The 23,735-nt window shown below is 33.8% G+C and overlaps 1 protein-coding gene and 1 long non-coding RNA gene across 5 annotated transcripts in view; one reads left to right on the forward strand and one right to left on the reverse strand.

Moving 5' to 3' along the window:
- Positions 1-925: 925 nt before the first annotated feature.
- LOC117782000 (E3 ubiquitin ligase Rnf157) overlaps positions 926-23,735 on the reverse strand; it is a 33,993-nt gene continuing 11,183 nt past the window's right edge. Inside the window, exons 2-3 of one of the 4 annotated variants that reach the window (XM_034618907.1) lie at positions 5,323-6,269; positions 926-1,219 (exon numbers count right to left, since the gene is read on the reverse strand). In XM_034618907.1, coding sequence (XP_034474798.1) covers positions 1,050-1,219; positions 5,323-6,269 — 1,117 coding nt within the window. In that variant the 3' untranslated portion in view covers positions 926-1,049. The remainder of the gene's footprint in view (positions 1,220-5,322; positions 6,270-23,735) is intronic. The other 3 variants (XM_034618922.1, XM_034618915.1, XM_034618930.1) reach the window with 3 other exon arrangements.
- On the forward strand, positions 2,105-17,340 carry LOC117782027. The gene is made up of 3 exons (XR_004617221.1): positions 2,105-2,427; positions 14,224-14,232; positions 17,316-17,340. It is a non-coding gene; the product is annotated as an uncharacterized LOC117782027 (long non-coding RNA).

A 23,735-nucleotide genomic window follows, 5' to 3' on the forward strand; every position in this document is an offset into this window, starting at 1 on the left:
AAGGGCTTAACATTCGCCAATTACGATTATTTCGGTGTTGCTGAGGACAACGCCATGCAGTGTATCAATTATCGCAAACTTTTAGGAGCCTGAATTGCTTATCATCATTTATCCTAATTTATTACCGCGATGTTTATCTGATATTAATGAGAATAAGCAAAATAATAGCTAAGAATAACACTTTAATAACAATAGAGTTCTATATATATTGTTTTTGCGATTTGCATTGGACAACGGTGGCGTGGAAAAATTTTAAAGACTTTTAAATTAGTCCACATTCATGGTAGTCTGCCTGCCAAATTTGATTGATCTAGCTCTCAAAGCGGTTGATATATAGGCACAGTTCACGCAAAAATTTCAGGATTTTAAATTTTGCGCCAAATTTTCCGACAAGTGTTGCTCATTTTTAAAAGAGTGACATTTTTTTGTGGAACCGAGCTGCCAACTTAGTCACAATTCTAAATGTTATATTAAAATCAAGATGAGAGAACGAAAAAAGTTAGAACCCACATTTACGGTAAAGTTTCCTATCGGTAAAGTAGGTTTTGGAATTATGATGAGAAAACGGCCCTAAGTATACAATATTGTTAGTTAAGACTATACCTTTCGATCGTTATATATCCCGATTTGATCGGAAAGTCGTAGCAAATTTTCCATATTAGCTATATACATCGCTAGTCACCTTTCACACTAGCGCGGTCTGCCGTCCGCAATGATATCAAATAAATTTTTTTTTACAGTATAATCTCGATAATCTAGGCAGTGTCTAAATTAAGTGATTGTCCGGATTTCCAAGTTCAAACAATATCACCGAGTATGCACAGTGGTCGATTTGATGGATCTAGCGGAACAAAATGTAATTATTTTAATTTTGACGGGTACCTCATAGTGCAGGTCTTGCCCAAAGATAAAAAACCAACAAAAGTTGCAGAACAAAATATGTGCACTTTTTATTTTGTCAAAGCAATTACTTGACTAATTGTATTTTCGTGTATATAAATAATACACTTGTCAAGCATGGATTTTTTTATCGTACATATGATTCATTCTTAAACGTTGACTGCATTTTGTATTGCAGTCTTGTCATCTACTATGATGTTGGCTGCCGTTGTGGATGGGTTAGAGCTGAGCAATTGTTTGGTCGATGAGCTGGATGAGTAGCTATCACTGGAGCTTCGAGTAGATGACGAATTCCCGCTAACTGGGCTGTCCAGCATATCTATAAGAAAATACAGCATTAAAGGCACAAAGTGATCACCGCGAAATAATTAGTGATTAGAAATAAATTAAATAAAATTTTAGTCAATTTAACCCTTATACATTTAAATGTAGAAAGCCGTTTTAAGTACGCCATTAGATAAAATCAATTAAGATTTATTATGGTCATTTAATAAGCAAAACTAAATTGCAATTTTGTATAGCACTAGGCAACAGCCAAAAAATTACAAGAACCAAACCATCTTTTTTGGATAGATTTGGGGACCCAAAACCACAAAAAACATTTTTTTTATGGTGATATTTTTTTTTTTTAGAATTTTTTAAAAATCTGGCTTTTTTTTATTACTTTTTTTCAGATGTGCGCCCACATTTGTCATCATTACTCGAGAATGCCAAAACCGATCTAAAAAAGCTTTACTTTTCTGGAAGCTAAAGAATATATCTATAATTCATTTATATCAAGTTTAAGATTTAAACCAATAACTTAAGAAATATCAATTCTTGAATTTAAAAAAATTATCATTTTTTTTAGTTTTTTCTTAGCTTTTTTTACTTTAAAATTCGAGGAAAAGTCAAAAAAAATGTATTACATTTTATTTTATATTATATTTGCATAGCTGCATTAATTGCGCGTCGTTAAAGATATGATTCATTAAAATCTATGGAGAGACGGCAATATAATATTATTTTGTGTCCAGGCATGTTTTCGTCGACTTTGTTGACTTCCTTGTGGAGCGGAATCCCCTTTAGTATGAACATTTTTTTTTTTTTTTGAGAGATATCCTAACCAAACTCACAGAATTTAAATTTTGTATTGTCTTACACATTATGACCAAAGTTGGTTAAAATCGGTTAACTATCTCATATAGTTGCCATAGGAACGATCGGCCGAAAATCAAGTTTTAGTATGAAAAACTTTTTTATTTTTTGATATATTTTAACTAAACTGACAAAATATGCTTTAAGATGGTAATTTGAACTAATAAATTTGTTTCTATATATAAAGCTATATTAATTACCCATCGTTAAGTATGTTTACCGTTAAAATCTATGGAAAGACGGCTAAGTTATTAACATATAAACAATGAAACAGGTTTTTCGCAAAGGTTGATTTTCGACTGATCGGTCCCATGGCAGCTATATGTTATAGTGGTCCGATTTCAACCAAATTTGGACAGGTTGTATAAGACGATACGAGATTCTTAATTTGTACAGATAACCGAAAAAATAAAAAAGTTTTTAGTATTATAGGTTGCTTATCGACCGTTCGTATCGATCGTTCCTATGGCAGCTATATGATATAGTGCTCCGATTTCAACCAAATTTAATAAGGCTGTGAAAAGCAATTAAAAATACCCACTTCATGAGTTTGATTGAGATATCCTAAAAAACAAAAAAGTTTTTCATACTAAAACTTGATTTTAAACCGGTCGGTCCTATGGCATCTATATAATATAGTGGACAGATTCGAACCAAAATTGGTGAAGATGTCAAGGACAACATAGAATACATAATTTTTGAGTTTGGTTAAAACATCTTAGAAAATAAAAGAGTTTTTCATACTAAAGGTGGATTTTCGACCGAGAAAGAGTAAAGCTTTGCAAAATCGCTGTTGGCCAAAAGCCAAATTTTTAAAAATTCTAAATTCTCACCATAGAAAAAAAAATGTTTTTCGTCGTTTGGGGCCCCAATATCTATCAAAAAAAGTGGGTTTGGTTCTTGTAATAGCCAAAAAGTTCAAATTTGTTGCCTAGTGTAATTATTTGAGTGGAGCAATTAAGCACGCTGCATTGAAAAACGTGGGACTTCTAGCCAGCTTTGTTACCAACTGGAAACCAAATCAAAATGCAAATACAACCTATACAAGCCATTTACCGCCTTGGATTTTTCACAAAATCGGTGTGATACACATAGACTTCAATAAAATTAAGCTACTGTGAAATCAAAAGCTTTCTTCCTCATACGGTTTTAGCTGTGTGGTAAAAAGAAAAATGTTGAAATTAAATGAAATCATTACAAAAGCCATTTCTCCTCAGCGAAAATAAGATGTTTCCTAACCAAAATTTTTTTTTAACTTCTTATATTTATCATTGAAGACAAACAAAAATAGGGTTAATACCTAATTTCCAATACGTCAGCGCAAAGTATGGCAATAACATTGCCATGTTATTAATAACAGAACGTAATGCTCATACGATGCGGGTTAAAGCGAGATGTCTAAACCAAATTTGAAACAACAAATCGCACCATTTTTTTTTATATGGTCTAAATAGGCCTTAAATTAAAAAAAAAATTATAGGGCTATTTAGACTGGAATGGAATGACATATGAAATAAAAAAAATACCATTCTTTTTATGAATATGTAAAGGGGAACGGAACAATTATAATTTTTAAAATGAAAATTGGAAAATAAGAAAAATTTGGTAGTTTTTATCATAATAATTAATGTCAACTTTAGGCAAATACACTTTACCAAAATCGGATTTTACTAACTTATGTCTGTCTATCGCATAGTATGTTTATACCCTCTCTATTTGATTTTATTATTTCCAGAGTTGGTCACAGCAGGTATATTTCTGGTTATAACATAACAAGAGTTATATCGTATTCTTTCGAAGGACATTATTATTATAAAAAAATTGAGTGGCAAGTTTGGATAAACCTTTCTTTGTCCATGCTGTTAGGCCATAGAATCAATAACAACTTAAAAATTGTTGGGTACGCGACAAAATTTAAAATATTAAAGTCTGTAAGATATCTCAAAAAAAAAAAAAACCTTTTCATACTGAGACTTAATATTCGATTGAGCGTCTCTATTGCAGCTATATGATATAGTGGAACGATTTTAACCAAATTTGGTCAGGATGTACAGCCCTAATGCATATTCTATAAGTTTGATTAAGATATCTCAACAAACAAAAAACTTTTTCATATTAAAACTTCATTTTCGACTTATCGTTCCAATCCAAAAATAAAAACAAACTTGATCTGCGTATGGTATTCAGCAACCTACATACAAAGTTTGAAGTTTTTAGCTCTTTTGGTCTCTGAAATCGTCGCATTCAAACAGACGGACAGCTAGACGGACATGGCTCAATCGACTCGGCTGTTGATCCTGATGAAGAATATATACACTTTGGGGGGTCTGCCACGCCCCCTTCTGACTGTTACATACATTCTACCAAACACATTACAATTTAAAATATTATTATTTTTTCATAATTGTTATGAGGAGTAAGCAAAAAATCGCTCTTAACGGTTACACTTTCATTTTATAAATAAAAATAAATAGTTACTTCTATTACAGTTCTTGATTTATACATTTAAAAGTCAGAAGAGACTATAATTTTTGAGGAATACAAAAGGTCTTCAAAGACTTAATATTTAAAAACTTTTGGATAAAAGTCTTCGTGAATATCACCGCTGATATAACTAATAAAATAAAAATCAATAATAATAATTATTTAAAAATTTTTAATCACAAGGAACTATTACATTTGATTTATAAAAACCAGTCTTTAAATAACCATTTAAATTTTTTTTTTTAAGTCTCAAATATAAGTTTATTAGATATTTGCAAATATTAAATAAACAAAACATTTGGTACATTCCAAACAAAATTTAACTTCTTATGGCTGATTTTTTAGTTGATATTTTGATCAACAGCGATTTTCAGTTCCTGATAATAATACATATTCAAAATAAAAGCTATTCTGATTTTTCAATAAAAATTAAAACATAGTTATCTAATCATAATTTTAATTAGATAAAAATAAGATTTAAAATTAATTTTTATTCGGAAATAGATTATCTAAGATTTCCTATTCGTCCACAAAGTTTTTATCAGGTAATTTTTTTTTTAACTCAACTCTAATTTTCGATCCCTGATATGCGAGTAGGAATATTCTTGGTATCGTACAGCTGGGCACAAAAAAAACGTATTCGAGCATTCTCAAATGCAGCGCTCTTATTTGTTCATGTTGCAGTGGTCTTATTTAATCATGTATATAAGCATTTATATTATTTCTGTTGACAACTACATTCAATGTTCTCAGGTTTTTAACGTTTTGTCTAATTATTAAGACAGGCTTAGTCTAAATTACCCGGAAGTGAACTGACATTATTGATCTTTAAGTCAACAACACCGCTGCTAGTAGTGGTTGCAGCTCCGGGTCCTACAATATTACCCACAGAAGTGGATTTATTGTGCAGATTCAGATTCTTTTTCACAGCGCTGCTATAGCCTACTCCAATTGCGTTAGGCATGTTTGTATCGTTGTGATTGCGACTTTCAACACCACAGCGGCTGCTGCCGAAGGAATCACCACTCTTGGCGCGCTCGGCCTGACACAACGGACTTAGTATGGTATTTTGTGTGTCCTCGGGTGTATAGTAATCTGAATCTTCAGCACTCAAATTAGTCGCCAAAAATCCTGGCTCTATGACGGGTGTCTTCCTCTGGTCAAGATCGGGCCTATGCTTAACTCGCTTGATTGAGTCCCTTTTTTTAGAGACAGACACAGCATCGTGAACGGAAACTTCTTTCTCACCACCACCGCTGACAACCACATCATTGTTCTGACGGTCTGAGTCCATGACGTCATCGTTTCGAATGCCCAAACTGGCCACTACTTGCTTTTTGCTTTTGCTACCCGGCGACAGCAATGGCGACAATTTTTCATTCTCGCTGTCTTCATCGTCGACGCCAACGTTGTGCTTTTGGTATTTAAGACCATTATGACGCTCATTTATTAAATGCATCTCCTGTTTTTTTGGGGAGCAAGTAAGTGTGGGCGTAGACGTTGACGAGTTGAAGGTGATAGTGGATTTGTTGGGATCGCTTTCAACTTGGAGAACGGAAGCAGTAGAGGCACCGTTAGATTTATTTGTAAGGGTGCCCACCTCATTTGTGGCAGTGCAAGTCGAGGCATTTTTCTTTATCTTAGGCCGGCGGCTACTAGATTTAACCGGCGATGTCGTCCTAATGTCGTCACATGTCATCGTTGAAGCGGCCACCGTGACATTTTCCGTGTTATCCTGATCAATGTTTCTATTGCAAAACGAGATGGGCATAGGATATTATCAAATAAATAATATATCAATGCTAATAGTGAATTAGTGAAAACATTTCATGTTGGAATAAAATTTTACAGAATTGGTTGTAGATACTATTGCAACTAATAACAGTTTATTTCAATATTTTAAATTTGTTTCCAAAAAATGAAAGTGCGTAACAGGCAGAAGGCGTGTAAAGTATATAGTGGTTCGTGTGGCCTAGTTGGCTTTGGTTGCGTTTAGTGTTGGGTAAACTCTGCTCATTTAGGTGAACATGTTCACTTGTTCTTTTTTCTTTGGCGGAGTCAACTCACTCAGATTGTTCAGTTGCTCACTTGCTCAGTTGTTCAGTTGCTCACTCATATTGCTCAGCTGCTCGGATTGTTCACTGCTCTTAGCACACCTCACGCAATTAAACAAAAATAACATTTTAATTCAAACAAGACTCTTTAATTAATGATAATATACAATAAATTAAAAAAGAATTGTATTTTTCTCTCTGCATTAGAAATTCTTAAGATAGTACATAAATCTTGAATAAAAAAATTATATAATAAAATAGTTGCATTTAGCTTCCTGGCTTTTGACATCTTCAAAATGGTTTTATAGTTCGCTATAATTTCTAATTAGCCACTTTCAAAATTTTTAAAATGACTATTTAACTGTGGCGCTAATTCAATAGGCGTGTATTTTCGTTGAGAACAAACTCAAAGATGAGCAATAACGCAAAATGCTCTACCTAACTACGAGCGCAGAGGAAAACTCGAGCAAAGTGCGCAAAAATGAGCAAGTGAGAACAAGCATTGAAAGCAATGGTTGCTTGTTTTCAGGAACACAAACAACAGCTTTTGAGGTTGTTTTTGCGCTGTTAGAGATTTGTAGCACACACCTGAATGCCGTTTCTCCATCGATTTTATTCAATTTTACCTTAAACAACGCTCAATTAGTTTAGGTTTGTAAATAAGGGCTTTAACCCCCTAAAAATTTTCTTGTCCTAGAGTCTTAAAATTGAAAAATAATTTGAAAGAAAAAGCCAACAAAAAATCATATATTTCTTAATTCCACAATTTATAGCTCTAAAACAGCGGTGGGCAAGCCCTTGCTCTCGCTGCTCCCAGTGCTCCGGCTACAACAACAACTTTTGACGCTGTGCGCAAATCATTTATGACCCCCCAATAAAACTAAACAACACACACAAAACACATTTATGACTTCAGCAGCGTCTTGTACACTGTGTGAAAAAGTAAAGTTGGTTTTGATGCGTATTGATTTTTACCTCATAATAAGCGTTCAACTTGCAAAATAAAATTAATTAGAGCTTCTTTTAGTGTATAAATGTTTTGGATTGTTAAAACCAACAACAGCCACACAGATTTTTCGTCGCGACGCACAGAGTCATAAATGTGTTCATTTTGCTTTAATTTACGACTTCAGAAGTTGTGTTTGTTGTAGATGTTGTTGTTGTGCTCCCGATTGCAAATTTCTTGCCCACCGCTGCTCTAAAACTACTGGTTTAAATCTTAAACTGTGTATAATTTAACTACAGATATATTAATCAGCTTTCTGAAAACGTAAAGCATTCTAAATGATGACAAATATGGGAGTAAAAAAAAAAATGTCGACGGTGGTTCAACTCAATAACAGCGAAATCAACAACAACACACAAAGGGCGATATTAGTTTTACAGATATTTTGTCAATTTTTCGCCTTCAAATTCTCAACTGGTACTAACGACGACAATTTGACATTAATCTTGGGTCGCTGTTTAAATCAAGGAACGGTACTGACGATAGAGACTGTTTTTGAAACAGCTGTATGCCGAACCATGCTTTTTGCAAGTGTTTCTTAATAGTGTCAACCGACAAAACCAGACCTCGAGTCAGCCAAACTCACCTATATTAAAAAAAGGGCTGTCGAATATTTTTTTAATATCGTATCGATAATATTTTTTTTTTTGAAAAAATATCAAAACTATATTTAATATATCGATTTAAAATATCGATATATTTGATATTTTTATTATTTCCTTCTCTTCCTACTCGGCCCAACAAGAAGAAATAATACGATTTATAGATTATATATTATATAATAAGCTTACATAACATTGTTTAATTCTTTTATTTTAGTATGTACATTGCTTATAACTTTGATTTTAGTATATTACCATGTTTATAGAGCAGCTTAACCTGATTTTAACTTAAACCGTAAGTTCTTACAACACATTTTTTTAAGTATTTTTACGTGCGACTTTACTATGTTATTATTGGGTATTAATTAAAAATTTAGCATATCGTTGCATTTTCAATGGCACTTAGTAGTTGGTTATACAACCAAACGGTCTTGTAGTACATTTTTAATGCGATAAGTGCTTATACGTTTAAAAAGCGAGCTTCGCTGAATCCCTGTTTATGTTAAATCGCATTAAAAAAGTTTTTACAAAGGCGGTTTAAGGAACTCGCTTTCAGTTAAAGCAACTTAATGCATTGTATAAACATGGTATATATAATAAGATGCATTGTTTATTACTTCGATATTAGTATGTAATGTAAAATATGTAATATAACTTAGCGAATTTAATTATATAACATTAAAAAAGAACGAACTTTTAGTTCCAATACTTTGATTTCACGGACTTTAAAAATACGCTTTGCGTTATGTGGATTTCTGTCATTCGTCTACAAGAGTCACAGATGACCCATTTTATAGCGGACGAAGGCACTGAGGCGATTTCATAAAGTCCCGGAATGGACGCCATATGCGAATTCCAGAATTGCAAGGGAAAACTTTCCCATGAAGCAGCCGGCAAGCTGAGATATAACTTCAGCTCACTATCTTCGGGGTCGTTTTCGCTCGCTGCTACGGTTGTTGATAATGTATCAAAATATCAATATATCGATATTTTTCCAAAACTGATATATTTATATTTGCAATTCTAGAATTCGCATAAGGCGTCCACGACTGGACTTTATAAAATCGCCTTAAGATACCTCATCAGCCCTGGTAGCGCAGTGCCTTCGAAACGGCTAGCGTTCGCTATAAAATTTGTCATCTGTGACTCTCGTAGCCGAATGACAAATCTTCACATAACGCAAAGCGTATTTTTAAAGTCCATGAAATCAAAGTATTGGAACTAAAAGTTCGCTCTTTTTAATATTAATATTTAATGTTTTTTAGTTAATATAATCAAATTCGCTTAGTTGTTTACATCGAATATGAAAAAAATTTAGTATCTCATTACATACTTATATCGAAGTTATAAACAATGTGTCTTATCACATACTAAAATTAAAGAAAAAAACAATGTTATGCATGCTTAATATATATATTATATTAATCGTATCATTTCTTCTTTTGGGGAAGTGTATCACTTTTTGTGAGAAAAAAGGAAATAATAAAAATATCAAATAAATCGATATCTTAAATCGATGTATTAAATATAATTTTGATATTTTTTCAAAACAAAAAATTTTATCAATACGATATGTAAAAAATATTCGGCAACCCTACTCGCTACCCAGACTACAGAGTGACCAACGGAAAAATATCCCAAAATATGTCGCATATTTGATATTCGGACAAAAAAAATATTACGATATAAATAAATCAGTTTTTGAAAAAATATCGATGTATTGATATATTATCAACCCTTATTAAAAAGTTGAACTTAAAAAAAATTTAAAAAAAACTACACGATAGAAATAAAAAATGAATTTGGCCATATAGGACCCCAAATGTATAAAATAAAAAAAAAACTGGGTATCGTTCGATATTGCTGCTCAGTGATATCGGCAAAAACGGTATCCATCTTTCGCATATTTCTTCATTTCCACATTTACCAACAATATGCGAAGTACAACACACTCTAAAATACCTACCCATTCAGCTTTCTTAAGAATTATTTACCATTTCGGGAGAGGCCACCTTATTTTGTCGAGATGTATAATGAACACCCAATACTTTATTCTTGAAAGCTAAGGGTCAGAGAACCCTAGAGTAAAATCCAGCTCGGCTTTAATTTTAGTTGGACCAACCCTTCTAAACGAGCGTATCATATAACGATGACTAATGTTGTCAACGTTTTCAAATTTACTAAGACCGATTTATATTAAAAGCTGCAACAAAAACACTACACAATGTAATGGCACGAAAATTTTAATTTTAATTTGCCAACACTCGCATGTATTCCTGACAAGAACTACCACTAATACAATGCAATTTCATATTTTTTTTCAAATCTTTTTTTATTGAATGACTTTAAATATATGTAAAAGTGTGTAAACACAGACGAAGTAAACACGAAGACGGAAGATTGAGAAGACGAAGCCTATGGGAGTACGGTGGTAAACGAAGGATAGGATCCCAGTTAAAACCACGTAAGGCGAAAAGCAAGAATCGCTATTCAATTCGATTCTGGTTTATTTGATACGGCGGGCTCCAAATGCATGAACAGTATTCCAGGATGGGACGAACTAAAGAGACGTAAAGGAGTTTTGTGGTAAAAGTATCATTACATTCTTTCGACCAACGTTTAATGAAACCAAGTACTCTTTTGGCGTCATTAACTATGGTGGAGATGTGTAAATTGAAGCATAATTTGCAATCAAATAAAATCCAAGATCCTTTACAGATTTTATACGTTGCAAAGATGTATTGTTAATCGTATAAGAACCTAAATAAGGCCTAGTACGACTAAATGTCATAAATATACACTTTGAAAAATTGAGATGCAACTTATTGGCCGAGCACCATAGTTGCATAGCGTTCAAATCATCTTGCAGACGATTTTGTTGAAGGGGATCAGTGTATGAAAAGATAAGCTTTTCATCATCCGCATACATTAATATGTACGAATGGGACAGAATGGTGGGTAGATCGTTAATGAACAGAATAAAAAATAAAGGCCCCAAGTGACTACCTTGAGGTACACCAGAAGTAACATGAACCGAACTCGAGATGGTTGACCTTAAAAGCACTTTTTGGCTCCTACCTCTAAGTAGGTGGAAACCCAACGTACAAAGGCGGGAGGGAAACCTATGCAATTAAGTTTGTAAAGTAAGAGGTCATGGTTCACAGAGTCAAAGGCTTTACTGAAGTCAGTGTATATGACATCCGTTTGCTTTTTCTCTGAAAATGCATCATTTACCTGGGAGGTAAATTCAAGCAAGTTGGTCGTAGTGGACAGACCCTTAATAAAGCCGTGTTGTACAGGGGAAATTTTCGATTAACAGAGTTGCTGCAATGAAGAAACAAGGATATTTTCAAATAATTTGGGAATTGCTGATAGCATTACAATGTCTCTGTAGCTCGAAATATCAGACTTACCACCTTATTTTGTGGAGGGGAATGATATAAGATTCTTTAAAAAGATATGGAAAGATTAAAGATTCAAGGGATAGTTAAAAAGCTTATGCAACGGAGCAGCTAAAGAAGAACAGCATTCCTTAAGGAGACAACTAGGAATGTTGTCAGGCCCAGAAATGAATGAAGAGCTAATAGAAGAGATTATAGTGTTATAAGAAATAGAGATAGCAAAAATAGTGTTTGATTGAAAAGTAGAATAAGAATAAGATGAGATGGAAGTGAGATTGGAGAGTAGGTGAATTGAAAAAAGTTAGCAAATAGTTCAGCGGCTGCAGGGTCGTTGCTAGCATTATCTAGTCCATGAAAAAATGAGGAAGGCAAACTGGGGGATTAACGCTTCAAGATAACACATTTGTAAAATTGTTTAGGGTCACGGGAAAACTGTCTTTGCATTGAGTTAGATAGTTCTCGTAGAATAGCGAGTTTAAATTGGCGAAGTCCGACTTGGCTACTGTGTACTTAGACCAGTCAAAACTTGAACCAGATCTCTTATATTTTTTAAAATATTTAGATTTAATATTCTTTACATAAGAAAGTCTAGGTGTAAACCAATGAGGCTTTATAGCAGCTGTGGGCACGAAATTTGCAATCGGGAGCACTACAACAACATCTACAACAAACACAACTTCTGAAGTCATAAATTAAAGCAAAATGAACACATTTATGACTCTGCGCGTCGCGACAAAAAATCTGTGTGGTTGTTGTTGGTTTTGACAAACCAAAACAATTATACACTAAAAAAGTTCTAATTAATTTTATTTGCAAGTCGAACGCTTAATATGTGGTAAAAATCAAAACGCATCAAAACCAACTTAACTTTTTCACACAGTGTACAAGACGCTGCTGAAGTCATAAATTATAGCAAAATGAACACTTTTATGACCGTACGCGTCGCAGCCGAAACTCGAGCATTTGCTGCGTGTTTGTTGTTTAGTTTTATTGGGGGGTCATAAATGAGTTGCGCGCGGCGTCAAAAGTTGTTGTTGTAGTCAGAGCACTGGGAGCAGCAGGAGCAAGGGCTTGCCCACCGCTGCTTTATAGAACCAGACGTTGGAACATAATTTGGAGTGCACACATCTAAGAGTGCATTTAGGGTCTCATAGAAAGAACTAAGGGCAATATCGCCGTCAGTCGCTATTTCTAAAAAGCACCAGTCGGTAGCAAGGATAAATTCATTAAGCAATGAATAGTTTCCCTTGCGAAAACAACGACGAGATGATTGCTGACATAATAGAGGTGGACTAAAAGGTTTAGAGATTGAGATAGAAATTTCTATAGTAGGATGATGCAAATCTTCAGAGATGCTTAATGGGAATTTTGCCATTTTTTTGGAATCGCAGCACGAAGGGTGCGAAAGGCGACTAGCAATATATACAGCTAATTTGAAAAACTTGCTATGACTGTCCGATCGAGTTATATACCAATTGAAAGGTTTAGTCCTAACTTACAAAATGGCATACTAAAACTTTTTCTCACTCATCTTGGTCAAGAGATACGGAGGTGTAAGTGGGAGAGGAAAAATTTCTATGATTGCAGCTAGTGGGGATGTTGGGGCCTTTTGGTAAAACTTTTTATTTTTAAAAATTCTAATTAAAAATACGCGTCGATTGATATTCGATACCCCAAATCTGATAACTGGTTCAAAAAATAAATGAAAAGTCAGTTTGTTTGTATCAAATTGCTAAAAAAAAAAAAATCTTAGATGTAATAATGGGGATTTATTCCTCTTCGAAAATCTAGGAATGTTTTTTCAACGACGTTAAAAAAACCGCTAGTTTAGCGTGAAAACGTTAAATCCCGCTTAAATTGAAACCCCAACAGTTTCCAAACCATAGAAGCTACAGATATTCTATCTTTGGAAAGGTATTTTGAAGAGCTTTTGAGAGTACTTTAGAACTTTTATCCTTAAGTACTCAGGTTAAATTAAACAGGTGAAATAATGTTATGAACCTTACATTTTGGCGATTTATGGCAAAACGATTTTTGTTTATTTTCAATCTGTTGTAACACGCAATATTTCGCGTTTGTTGATATATGATATACTTAAAAAAAAAACGTCTTCGCGAAGTAAAAGTCTAGTGACGAAAGTTTATATTCCCCAAAGTTTCTGATATATAAATTTTGTGACGAACACTAAAAAATTGTATATAAAAGTTATATAAATCTTATAATCATAATTAAAAATAAAAATTGTTCGGCAATCGGCGCTGCGCAAAAAAGCTATTTTTCGGTAAAAGAATTGTGAACTTTTTTGCGCAATGCACAGTGGGCGATTTGGTCGATTTATGTATGTATGTCGATGTAATAATTTGAATAACTCAAAAACCAAAAGATTTTTTTTTTTAATTTGTTTTGAAGTGTATGCACTTTAAGCCAAAAGCCTATAAAAAAAAAAAAAAATTTTTGATTTTATTAATTTTTTTTTTTTTGTAAAAAATTGTTTATTATTTTTTTCTGAAAATTTGACAAGTTTAATAGATTCAGATTCGAAACTTTAAAAGACGATTTTTACCTTAGTTTCAGTGTATTTTCAACTAAACATGATTGCTGAAATGATCAACAGTTTTAACAGCTGCAGACTGCTGCAGATAATTTTGGTCAATTTGCACAGAAGACGATCCAAATTTTTAGATAAACTCAAATTTACTGTAGTCTACGATAGTCCCACAAGGTTTTTTAAGACTTACTCACGAAAAGGTTCTTACAAAGGTTGCTATATTAAAACACAAATGAATAACACAAAATAATTGTTTTTCTTTAATTACATACCTTGAACTTTAATAATAACAAAACACAAGTCGCTAACAATCCAATCTGACAATTACACTAGGCATCAGCCCAAACATTAAACGAACAAACTCACTTTTTTGGATAGATTTGGTGCCACAAATGACGAAAAACATTTTTGTTGTTCTACGGCAGAGTTTTTTTTTAAATTTTTTTAAAAACCCGCCATTTTTTTCTTACTTTTTTTTAGAGGTGCGCCAACTTTTGTCATCATTACTTGTGAACACCAAAAAAACAGGAACTTGTGATTGCCAAAACCGATTTTCGAAAGCTTTATTTTTTCTGAAAGCTTTTGAATATATCTATATTTCATTTATACACAGTCTTAGATTTAAACCACTAGTCTTAGAGCTATTAATTTTTGAATTTAGAAAATTATGATTTTTTTAAAGCTTTTTTGCACTTTGTGCCCATTGAAAATTGTGAAAAAGGGGTACAATGTGTTTTGGCAGAATGTGTATAACAGGCAGAAGGGGACGTTGAAGATCCCCCAAAGTATATATATTATTGATCAGGATCAACAGCCGAGTCGATTGAGCCATGTCCGTCTGACTGTTCGTCTGTTTGATCGCGTCGATCTCAGAGACCATAAGAGCTAGACACTTCAAACTTGGTATGTTGGTTCCTGGGTATCATAGGTAGATCAAGTTTATTTTTATTTTTGGATCGGACCACTACGTCATATAGCTGCCATAGCAACGATACATCGAAAATGAAGTTTAGTATGAAAAAGTTTATTGTTTGTTGAGATATCCGAGCCAAACTGATAAAGTATGCATCTGGGCTGGTATTATACATCCTGACCAAATTTGGTCAAATCGGCCTACTATATCATATAGCTACCATGGAGACGCTCATTCGAAAATCAAGTTTTAGTGTATTTCGCAACCTTCAATAATCATTTACATTACAATAACATTTACATTACAATAAGATTTTCTGCTTTAAAAATCTCAAGTTTTGCGCACAATGCAGCAACCTTTGGAAGGCTCGAATTCGTTGCGGGAGAGAGAGAGTGAGAGAGGAAAATGGGTTCTGCCAGAATGCAGGCTGAGCAAAGTTTTAGTTTGTAGATATCTTAGCCGATTTTGGTTTGATTCGGTTCCATATATCATATAGATACCATAGGAACAATTGCTCGAAAATCAACCTCAGTACAGAGTTCCTGTGCACAGGGTATCCTACTGTCGAGCGCGCTCGACTGTAAACGCCCACTTGTTTTCATTGTTGAGCTGTTAATCCTAAAATTTTTTCGCTGTTTTTTTATATAAAGCTTTTGATTCCGCGGTCGTTTCGCTCCGAGTGTATCCAGGCCTTATTAGGGAAATAACAGGAGAAACACTCGAAGCAAAAAAACTTCTGATATCTCCCAAAAAAAACCTCTTCACGAGGTAAAAGTCTAGTGACGAAAGTCTAGATGCATCAAAATTTCTGATATTCAATTTTGTGACGAACAATAAAAAATTTAATCTAAGAATTGTATAAATTTTATAATCATAAATAAAAAAATAGTTCGCCATTCGGAACATTGCACAGTGGGCTTTTTGGCTGATCTAGCGTAACAATATGCAATTTTGCGTTCTTTGAAATCTACCATATCAAAATGTTCAATGCGCATAAAAATGTTATCTTTACATTTTTAATCGATATTTTTGATCAACATATGTAAATACAGCTGTGACAAAGAGCATTTCCCGCCTTTTTTATAGCTATAAAACATTTTTTGTTTTTTCTATGGCAGTTTTTCTTTTTTTTTTAAATCTGAAATTTTTTTCTTATTTTGTTTTAGAGATGCGCCCACTTTTTTCATCATTACTTGTAATTGCCAAACCGATTTTCGAAAGATTGACTTTATCTAAAAGTCAATGAATATATCTATATTTCACTCATACACAGCCTTAGATTTAATCTAGTAGTTTTAGAACCTTATGAATTAAGAAAATGATGCTTAGCTTTTTTTATTTAGCTTTTATTGCTTTAAAATTCAAGGAAAACATTAATTAAATTTTCGTTTCTATTTTATTTACATAGCTGTATTATTTGCGCGTTGTTTAAGATATGATTCATTAAAATCTATGACGAAACGGCGATATAATAATATTTTATCTGTATCGATGTTTTTTCGATTTTTATGACTTCCTTATGAAGAAGAATGACCTTTAGTAAGAAATTATCCACTATCACTGCGGACGGCAGTTCGCTCTATTGACGAAAGCAGCACGAAGGGTGCGAAATACACTAAAACTTGAGTTTCGAGTGAGCGTCTCCATGGTAGCTATATGATATAGTGGACCGATTTAAACCAAAATTGGTCAGGATATATAATACCAGATGCATATTCTATCAGTTTGGTTCGGATATCTCAACAAACAAAAAACTTTTTCATACTAAAACTTCATTTTCGATGTATCGTTGCTATGGCAGCTATATGACGTAGTGGTCCGATCCAAAAATAAAAATAAACTTGATCTGCCTATGGTATTTAGGAACCTACATACCAACTTTAAAGTCTCTAGCTCTTATGGTCTCTGAGATCGACGCGTTCAAACAGACGAACAGTCAGACGGACATGGCTCAATCGACTCGGCTGTTGATCCTGATCAAGAATTCATATACTTTGGAGGATCTTCCACGTCCCCTTCTGCCTGTTATATACATTCTGCCAAAACACATTGTACCCCTTTTTGACAATTTTCAATGGGCACAGGGTGCAAAAGGGCTTTAAAAAAATCATAATTTTCTAAATTCAAAATTTGATAGCTCTAAGACTACTGGTTTAAATCTAAGACTGTGTATAAATGAAATATAGATATATTCAAAAGCTTTCAGAAAAACAAACTTTCGAAAACCGGTTTTGGCAATCACAAGTTTATGGTGTTTTGGTGTTCACAAGTAATGATGACAAAAGTGGGCGCACCTCTAAGAAAAAATTAAGAAAAAATAATGGCGGATTTGTTTTAAAATTAAAAAAAAATCCCCCATAGAACAAAAATAGCAACCTTTGTAAGAACCTTTTTTGTGAGTAAGTCTTAACTTTGGTGGAGTAAAACCTTGTGGGACTATCGTAGACTACAGTAAATTTGATTTTGTCTGAAAATATGGATCGTCTTCTGTGTAAATTGACCAGTCTGCAGCTGTTAAAGCTGTGGATCATTTCAGCAATCATGTTTGGTTGAAATACACTGAAACTTAGGTAAAAATCGTCTATTAAAGTTTTCTAATACGCCGAATAATTCGGAATCGAATTTGAGCACCGACTCTGAATAAATATTTTTACATATAAACTTGTCAAATTTTCAGAAACAATATAAAAAAAATTTTTTTATTTAAAAAAAAATAAATGAAACTAAAAATTTTTTTATGGGCTTTGGGTCAAAATGCATACACATAAAAAAAAATTTGAAAAAAATCTTTTGGTTTTTGAGTTATTAAAATTATAAAAATCGACCAAACCGCCCACTGTGCATTGCGCAAAAAAGTCCACATCCCATTTACCCAAAATAGCTTTTTTGCGCCACGCCGATTGCCGAACAATTTTTATTTTTAACTATGATTATAATATTTATATAACTTTTATATTAACCTTTTTTTTGTTCGTCACAAAATTGGATATCAGAAATTTGGGGGCATCTAGACTTGCGTCACTAGACTTTTATTTCGTGAAGTGTTTTTTTTTGTTAATTAATAACTCGAGACCAATAAATTTTTTTTGGTTTAGATCAGCGGTGGGCACGAAATTTGAAATCGGGAGCACAACAACAACATCTACAACAAACACAACTTCTGAAGTCATAAATAAAAGCAAAATGAGCACATTTATGACTCTGTGCGTCGCGACGAAAAATCTGTGTGGTTGTTGTTGGTTTTGACAAACCAAAACAATTATACACTAAAAGAAGTTCTAATTAATTTTATTTGCAAGTCGAACGCTTATTATGTGGTAAAAATCAAAACGCATCAAAACACATCAAAACCAACTTTACTTTTTCCCACAGTGTACAAGACGCTGCTGAAGTCATAAATTATAGCAAAATTAACACTTTTATGACCGTACGCGTCGCAGCCGAAACTCGAGCATTTGTTGTGTGTTTGTTGTTTAATTTTATTGGGGGATCATAAATGATTTGCGCGCAGCGTCAAAAGTTGTTTTTGTAGTCGGAGCACTAGGAGCAGTGAGAGCAAGGGCTTGCCCACCGCTGGTTTAGATTTTAACATTGGGCATATAATATCAATTCGTAAATGTCCCAAAAAAGTGGGCGGGGTGCCGCCTTTTTTCTGGATTCTGCGATCTGCAAATTTTTTTTTTCAAGCTATCCACACCAAACTTGCAGGTTAGGCGTGCTACTATGCTCCTAACGTGTTGGTAAAATTTCATCTAAGTCGGTAAGCTATATCATATAGAAATAATATGAATTATCGGTAAGAAAAAACCCTTTTTCAAAAACCTTGTTATTTTTTTATATTTTAAGGCCAAACTCACTAGTTTAAAGTGATTGTAAGTTTATGACATTTTAGTCAACGCTAGACTACCAAATCAAATAGAAAACTCGGCTGTAAAACGCAAATTTTCAGTGTAATGAACAAATATGATTTTTTCTATTTAATTCTAATATGTAAAAGACTAAAGAAAACCTGAAACTTTTATCTCATAAAATTCGTTTAATAGGCTTAAAAAAATGCTAACAATTATCGTTTCAAAGTAGCTCAAAAAAGCAACCTCATTTGCTCTTTTTACCTTCGTAAAGTTTCATGTGAAAAGCAAACCCTGCATTTTGAATTTTGAGGTTACATGCTAAAATGTTAACTTTCATAAAATAAAGCAAAATGTAATTACCTGGACATAACAAGAACTTATTTATCTACAATACGTCTAAATATTATGGGGGTATTTTGGGGCCTTTTTTTATATTTCCATTTCATTTGAAACAATGAGTTCAAGCAAGTTATCTAAAACATTATCTTGGTTTAAGGGATCAATTTGAACAATAATTTGAAAAACTGAAAAATTACCAAGAAATTTTAGGCAAATTAAAATCACCATGCACAATAAATTACTGCGGACGGCAGTTCGCGCTAGTGACGAAAGCAACACGAAGGGTGCGAAAGGCGACTAGCAATATATACAGCTAATTTGGAAAATATGCTATGACTGTCCGATCAGATCGAGTTAAAAACCGATCAAAAGGTTTAGTGCTAACTTACATATAGATATGTTTGCTCTACGACTTTTTGAAAAAAGCGCTAGTTTAGCGGGAAAACGCTAAATCACGCTAAAGCTGAAACCTCAACAGTTTCCAAACCATAGAAGCTACAGATATGTTCTATATATCATTGGTGTGTTTGAAGGCTTTTAGGCGTACCTATAAGTTTTTTTTTAAGTACTCAGGTAACATTTTACAGGTGAAATAAGGCTTTTTAGCTTACATATTGGCGATTTGTGACAAAACGGCTCAAATGATGATCCAATTTTGTAACGAACAAAATTCAGTTAAATATAAACATTTTAAATAAAAATATAAATAAATAAAAAAAAAACGAAAATTGGCATTCGGCACTGCGCAAAAAGAAATTTGTATGTACAAGGACGCTCACCCTTTTGCGCACAGTGTCAATTTTCGTATTTTTTTTTTATTAATTTATATTTTTATTTGAAATCTGTATATTAAACTGAATTTTGTTCGGCACAAAATTGGATATCAGAAATTTTGGGGCTAGAAATTGCTTTTGCCACTAGACTTTTACCTCGTGTAGAGGATATTTTGTGGGCAACTCGTTATCTTTGACTTGAAGATTAATTTCTTCAATACAGGCAAAATTAAGCAATTAAACTGCCGGAGAAGCTTTTGGAGGGATATAAGAGCAGGTAATAAAAATTGATCGAAATGAAAAAGTTACTTTCACAGCAACAATTTCAATATCAGTACTCACATTAAAAGTAATGTGTTCTGACTGAAGTGACGATTTAGTGGAAATAAGTACGCCACCATACATAACTTCAGAATCAGATACTGTAGGATTTAACCAAGTTTCTGACAAAGCAATTAATCAGAATCAAAGGACTTTGCTAAAAATTTATGCCGCTACAGATTCACAAGTATTGTCCGAGAATAACCTAGACACAAATACTTGCTTACGAGGAGCAACTACATTTAAAATAGGGATCTCAGATGTAGAGGCAGCTACGTTATTAGTCCTACCCTTCCGACCAGATCTAGCCCGCACCGAAGACACGATAACTTGGGCTGATGCAGTTGTCTGAGTGATAGAAACACCTGCAGAAGTTGTAGGAGCTCATAAATGAACATGATATTTAAGCAACCCCCGGAATGCGCTGCCACTTGAAAAAGTCACCGAGGCGTTGGATTACCACATGTGAAGCGATCCTGGCGCTCAGAAATAGATGGGCAAGGTAAACATAAACAAAACTGAATACATAATAGATAAGAAATAACTCCGTCACATAAGACCAATTTACTCAATGAGAAGAAATGAGTAAAGAATATTATATCACAATAGTGATCTCTATCCTTTAGTACATAAGATAACCTATAAAACCCCACACAAACCGAATAAACGACACAGTTCTTAAACAAACGCGTGAGTGTTTCTACTTAGGGATTGGCAAGCGTGCTTACATACTAGTTCAAGTACAGATTTGCATGCAGTAGGAGAATTGAATAGGTTAACAATACCCGGAGAGGACGATAATGACAACGTTGGCGAGACGTCTTGATAGTGACGAGATGCCAATGAAGTCACGGGAGGCTTAATAACTGGTAAATTAGGGGAAACTGCTAGGTGGAACTGCTGGTCTCCAGACTAGAGTAAAAATCACTCGAAAGTAGCTTAGCCATTTTATTAAGTTTTGAGAATTGGATTCTCACAGAATTATACATTCTTGAGAAATCAATTTGTAAGTCGATGCATACTGGACAAGACCATTTCACTGCATTTCACAATCTCGACCTGTAAGACCAGCACACTTTGCATGCATGATATTCTCACACAACCAACAATAAATAAATCTCGGTTGCTCAGTATCATCAGCACACTTGATAGTGCAGTTTTTCTTGCAGCACGACATATTTCCAATGGGGGTTAAACCAGGGCCAGCCGCGTCGCGTGCACGGTGCATAGGCTGTCAGTCTGAAGCAGAGCTGCCTCACACGAACAGAGCAGCGGCCGTCACCAATACAAGCATATTTTTCTCTCTTTTTACACGCGTTGTGTCTGTTGCTACGCACACACGCGAGTTACGTATAACCCCACTTCACTTCCCACATATGTCCAAAACCCAATTTCGCCTTTACCACCTCTTAATAATAAAGTACAAGATTTGCTTAACTCATTAAATGCTAAATAAGATATATTTTAAAGTAATACAATAAACAGGAAATGAACAGGTCAACGATCTGACACTTGCCAACCAAAATAATTCGAAAGAAAAAAAAATCCAAATAAGCTATATAACACAGTAAACAGGAAATGCATAGTTCATCGATTGTTATTAAATTCAGGCTAACTAAAGGACAACGATCTTACATATGTCAACTAGAATAGTTCATAAGGAAACCTATTAAGCACTTTTGTAAACCTAATTTAAGTTGTCTTTAATAAAGAAGAGTTAGTTGATATTTGCACACCAAACCCGCTTGACGTATTTTATTTGCAACTAATTTATTTTTTTTGAACCTCGCGACTCCTTTTACAAAATTGGCGCAACCGGTAGGATCCTTTTTAATTAAAGAGGGTCCAGTGATTATTCGAATGTGGTGATAAATATTCCTGAACCAGACAACTGGGACCTGATCAAAGCTGCGATACAGACCAGACACGGAGCCTCATCAAATCTACAAAAGGATCTGTGACCTGAGAGTGAATTCGGTGAGCGAGCTTGCAGTAGAAATTCAAAATATTAAATATAATACTGACGAATTAATTGTATATCATATGAATGATAATTTTATAGACTTAAGTAATGTCGAAAGTTTACTAGTGAACACAGCCAAAGAAATGACCCAAGGCACGTTACTAGACAAGATTTACGAAGTAAGAGATTTGAGCACTATATTAAAGATAATGATGCAACGCAGGTATGAGAATAGTTGCATTAGGTATCATTATAGGAAAGTTAGACCTAATAAAAACAATTATAGGAACAACAACCAGAATACCAATCAACAATATAATCAGCAAAACAACACAATGCGAAATGCACAACAAAGCAAGAATAACCAACAACAATATAATCAGCAAAACAACCCAATGCAAAATGCACAACAAAACAATAATAACCAATAACAACAGTATCAGAGCAACAACTCTGGACAGGTTAGACAGAATAATACCCCTCAGAATTTTAGAGGCAACTATTCCGGACAAAGTAGGCAGTACCAAAATAATCAGAATTATCAGCAAACAGGATCACATCAATCCAGGCAGAATAGGCCAGCGAATGTGATACCTATGGAGGTAGATAACATAGAATCCAACCAATACCAAAACAATACTGAGCATAACGAAATATAACGAAACATAACGAATACAAAACCGACAACTACAACAGTGACTACAATGACTCCAACGATGAACACGGTAGTAATCAAATGGAAAACTATCAACAGGCAGAATTCAATAATACCGTTTTTTTACGAAGCCGCCTCGGAAGGGTTACCACTAATAGAACTTAACATAGACAGACAGAAATACGTTGCATTAATAGATACAGGAGCTACCTTGAGCTTAGTGAGCGACCAGATTAACGGTTACAGAAAAATGAGACTAAATACACCCATATCATACACTACAATTAACAGCAAAGACGTAATAGCGTACGAAATTCATACCACAGCACCAAAATAATTTAAATTACCAAATAACGCAAGAGTACGATGGAAATTAGCCCCGCTTAAGGGAAGAAAATACAATTTTATCATAGGGATAGACCTCCTAAATTTTTTGAATGCTTTTATTAACATTAAGAAGAAGGTTCTAATTTTAAATCATAAAGAAAACGTAATTATAAACAATCCATATCAATACGAAGAAGTTTCTGTATTAGAAAGCAGCAGTACAAACTTAGAAAATTTGAAACTCGATCACTTAAATGAAGAAGAAGTCAGAGAAATTAAAGCCATTGTACAACGATTTAATAAACTATTTTTTAAAGAGGGAGACCAACTAACTAGTACGACTGAAATTGAACACGAAATACGGACCACTACAGAGGACCAGTTAAACTCAAAACTCTATAGATATCCACCACAACACGAGGAGGAAGTCAGGAAACAAATAAAAGAAATGGAAGAACAGG

This window comes from Drosophila innubila, chromosome X (assembly GCF_004354385.1).
Source record: "Drosophila innubila isolate TH190305 chromosome X, UK_Dinn_1.0, whole genome shotgun sequence".
In the NCBI taxonomy this organism is placed as follows: domain Eukaryota; kingdom Metazoa; phylum Arthropoda; class Insecta; order Diptera; family Drosophilidae; genus Drosophila; species Drosophila innubila.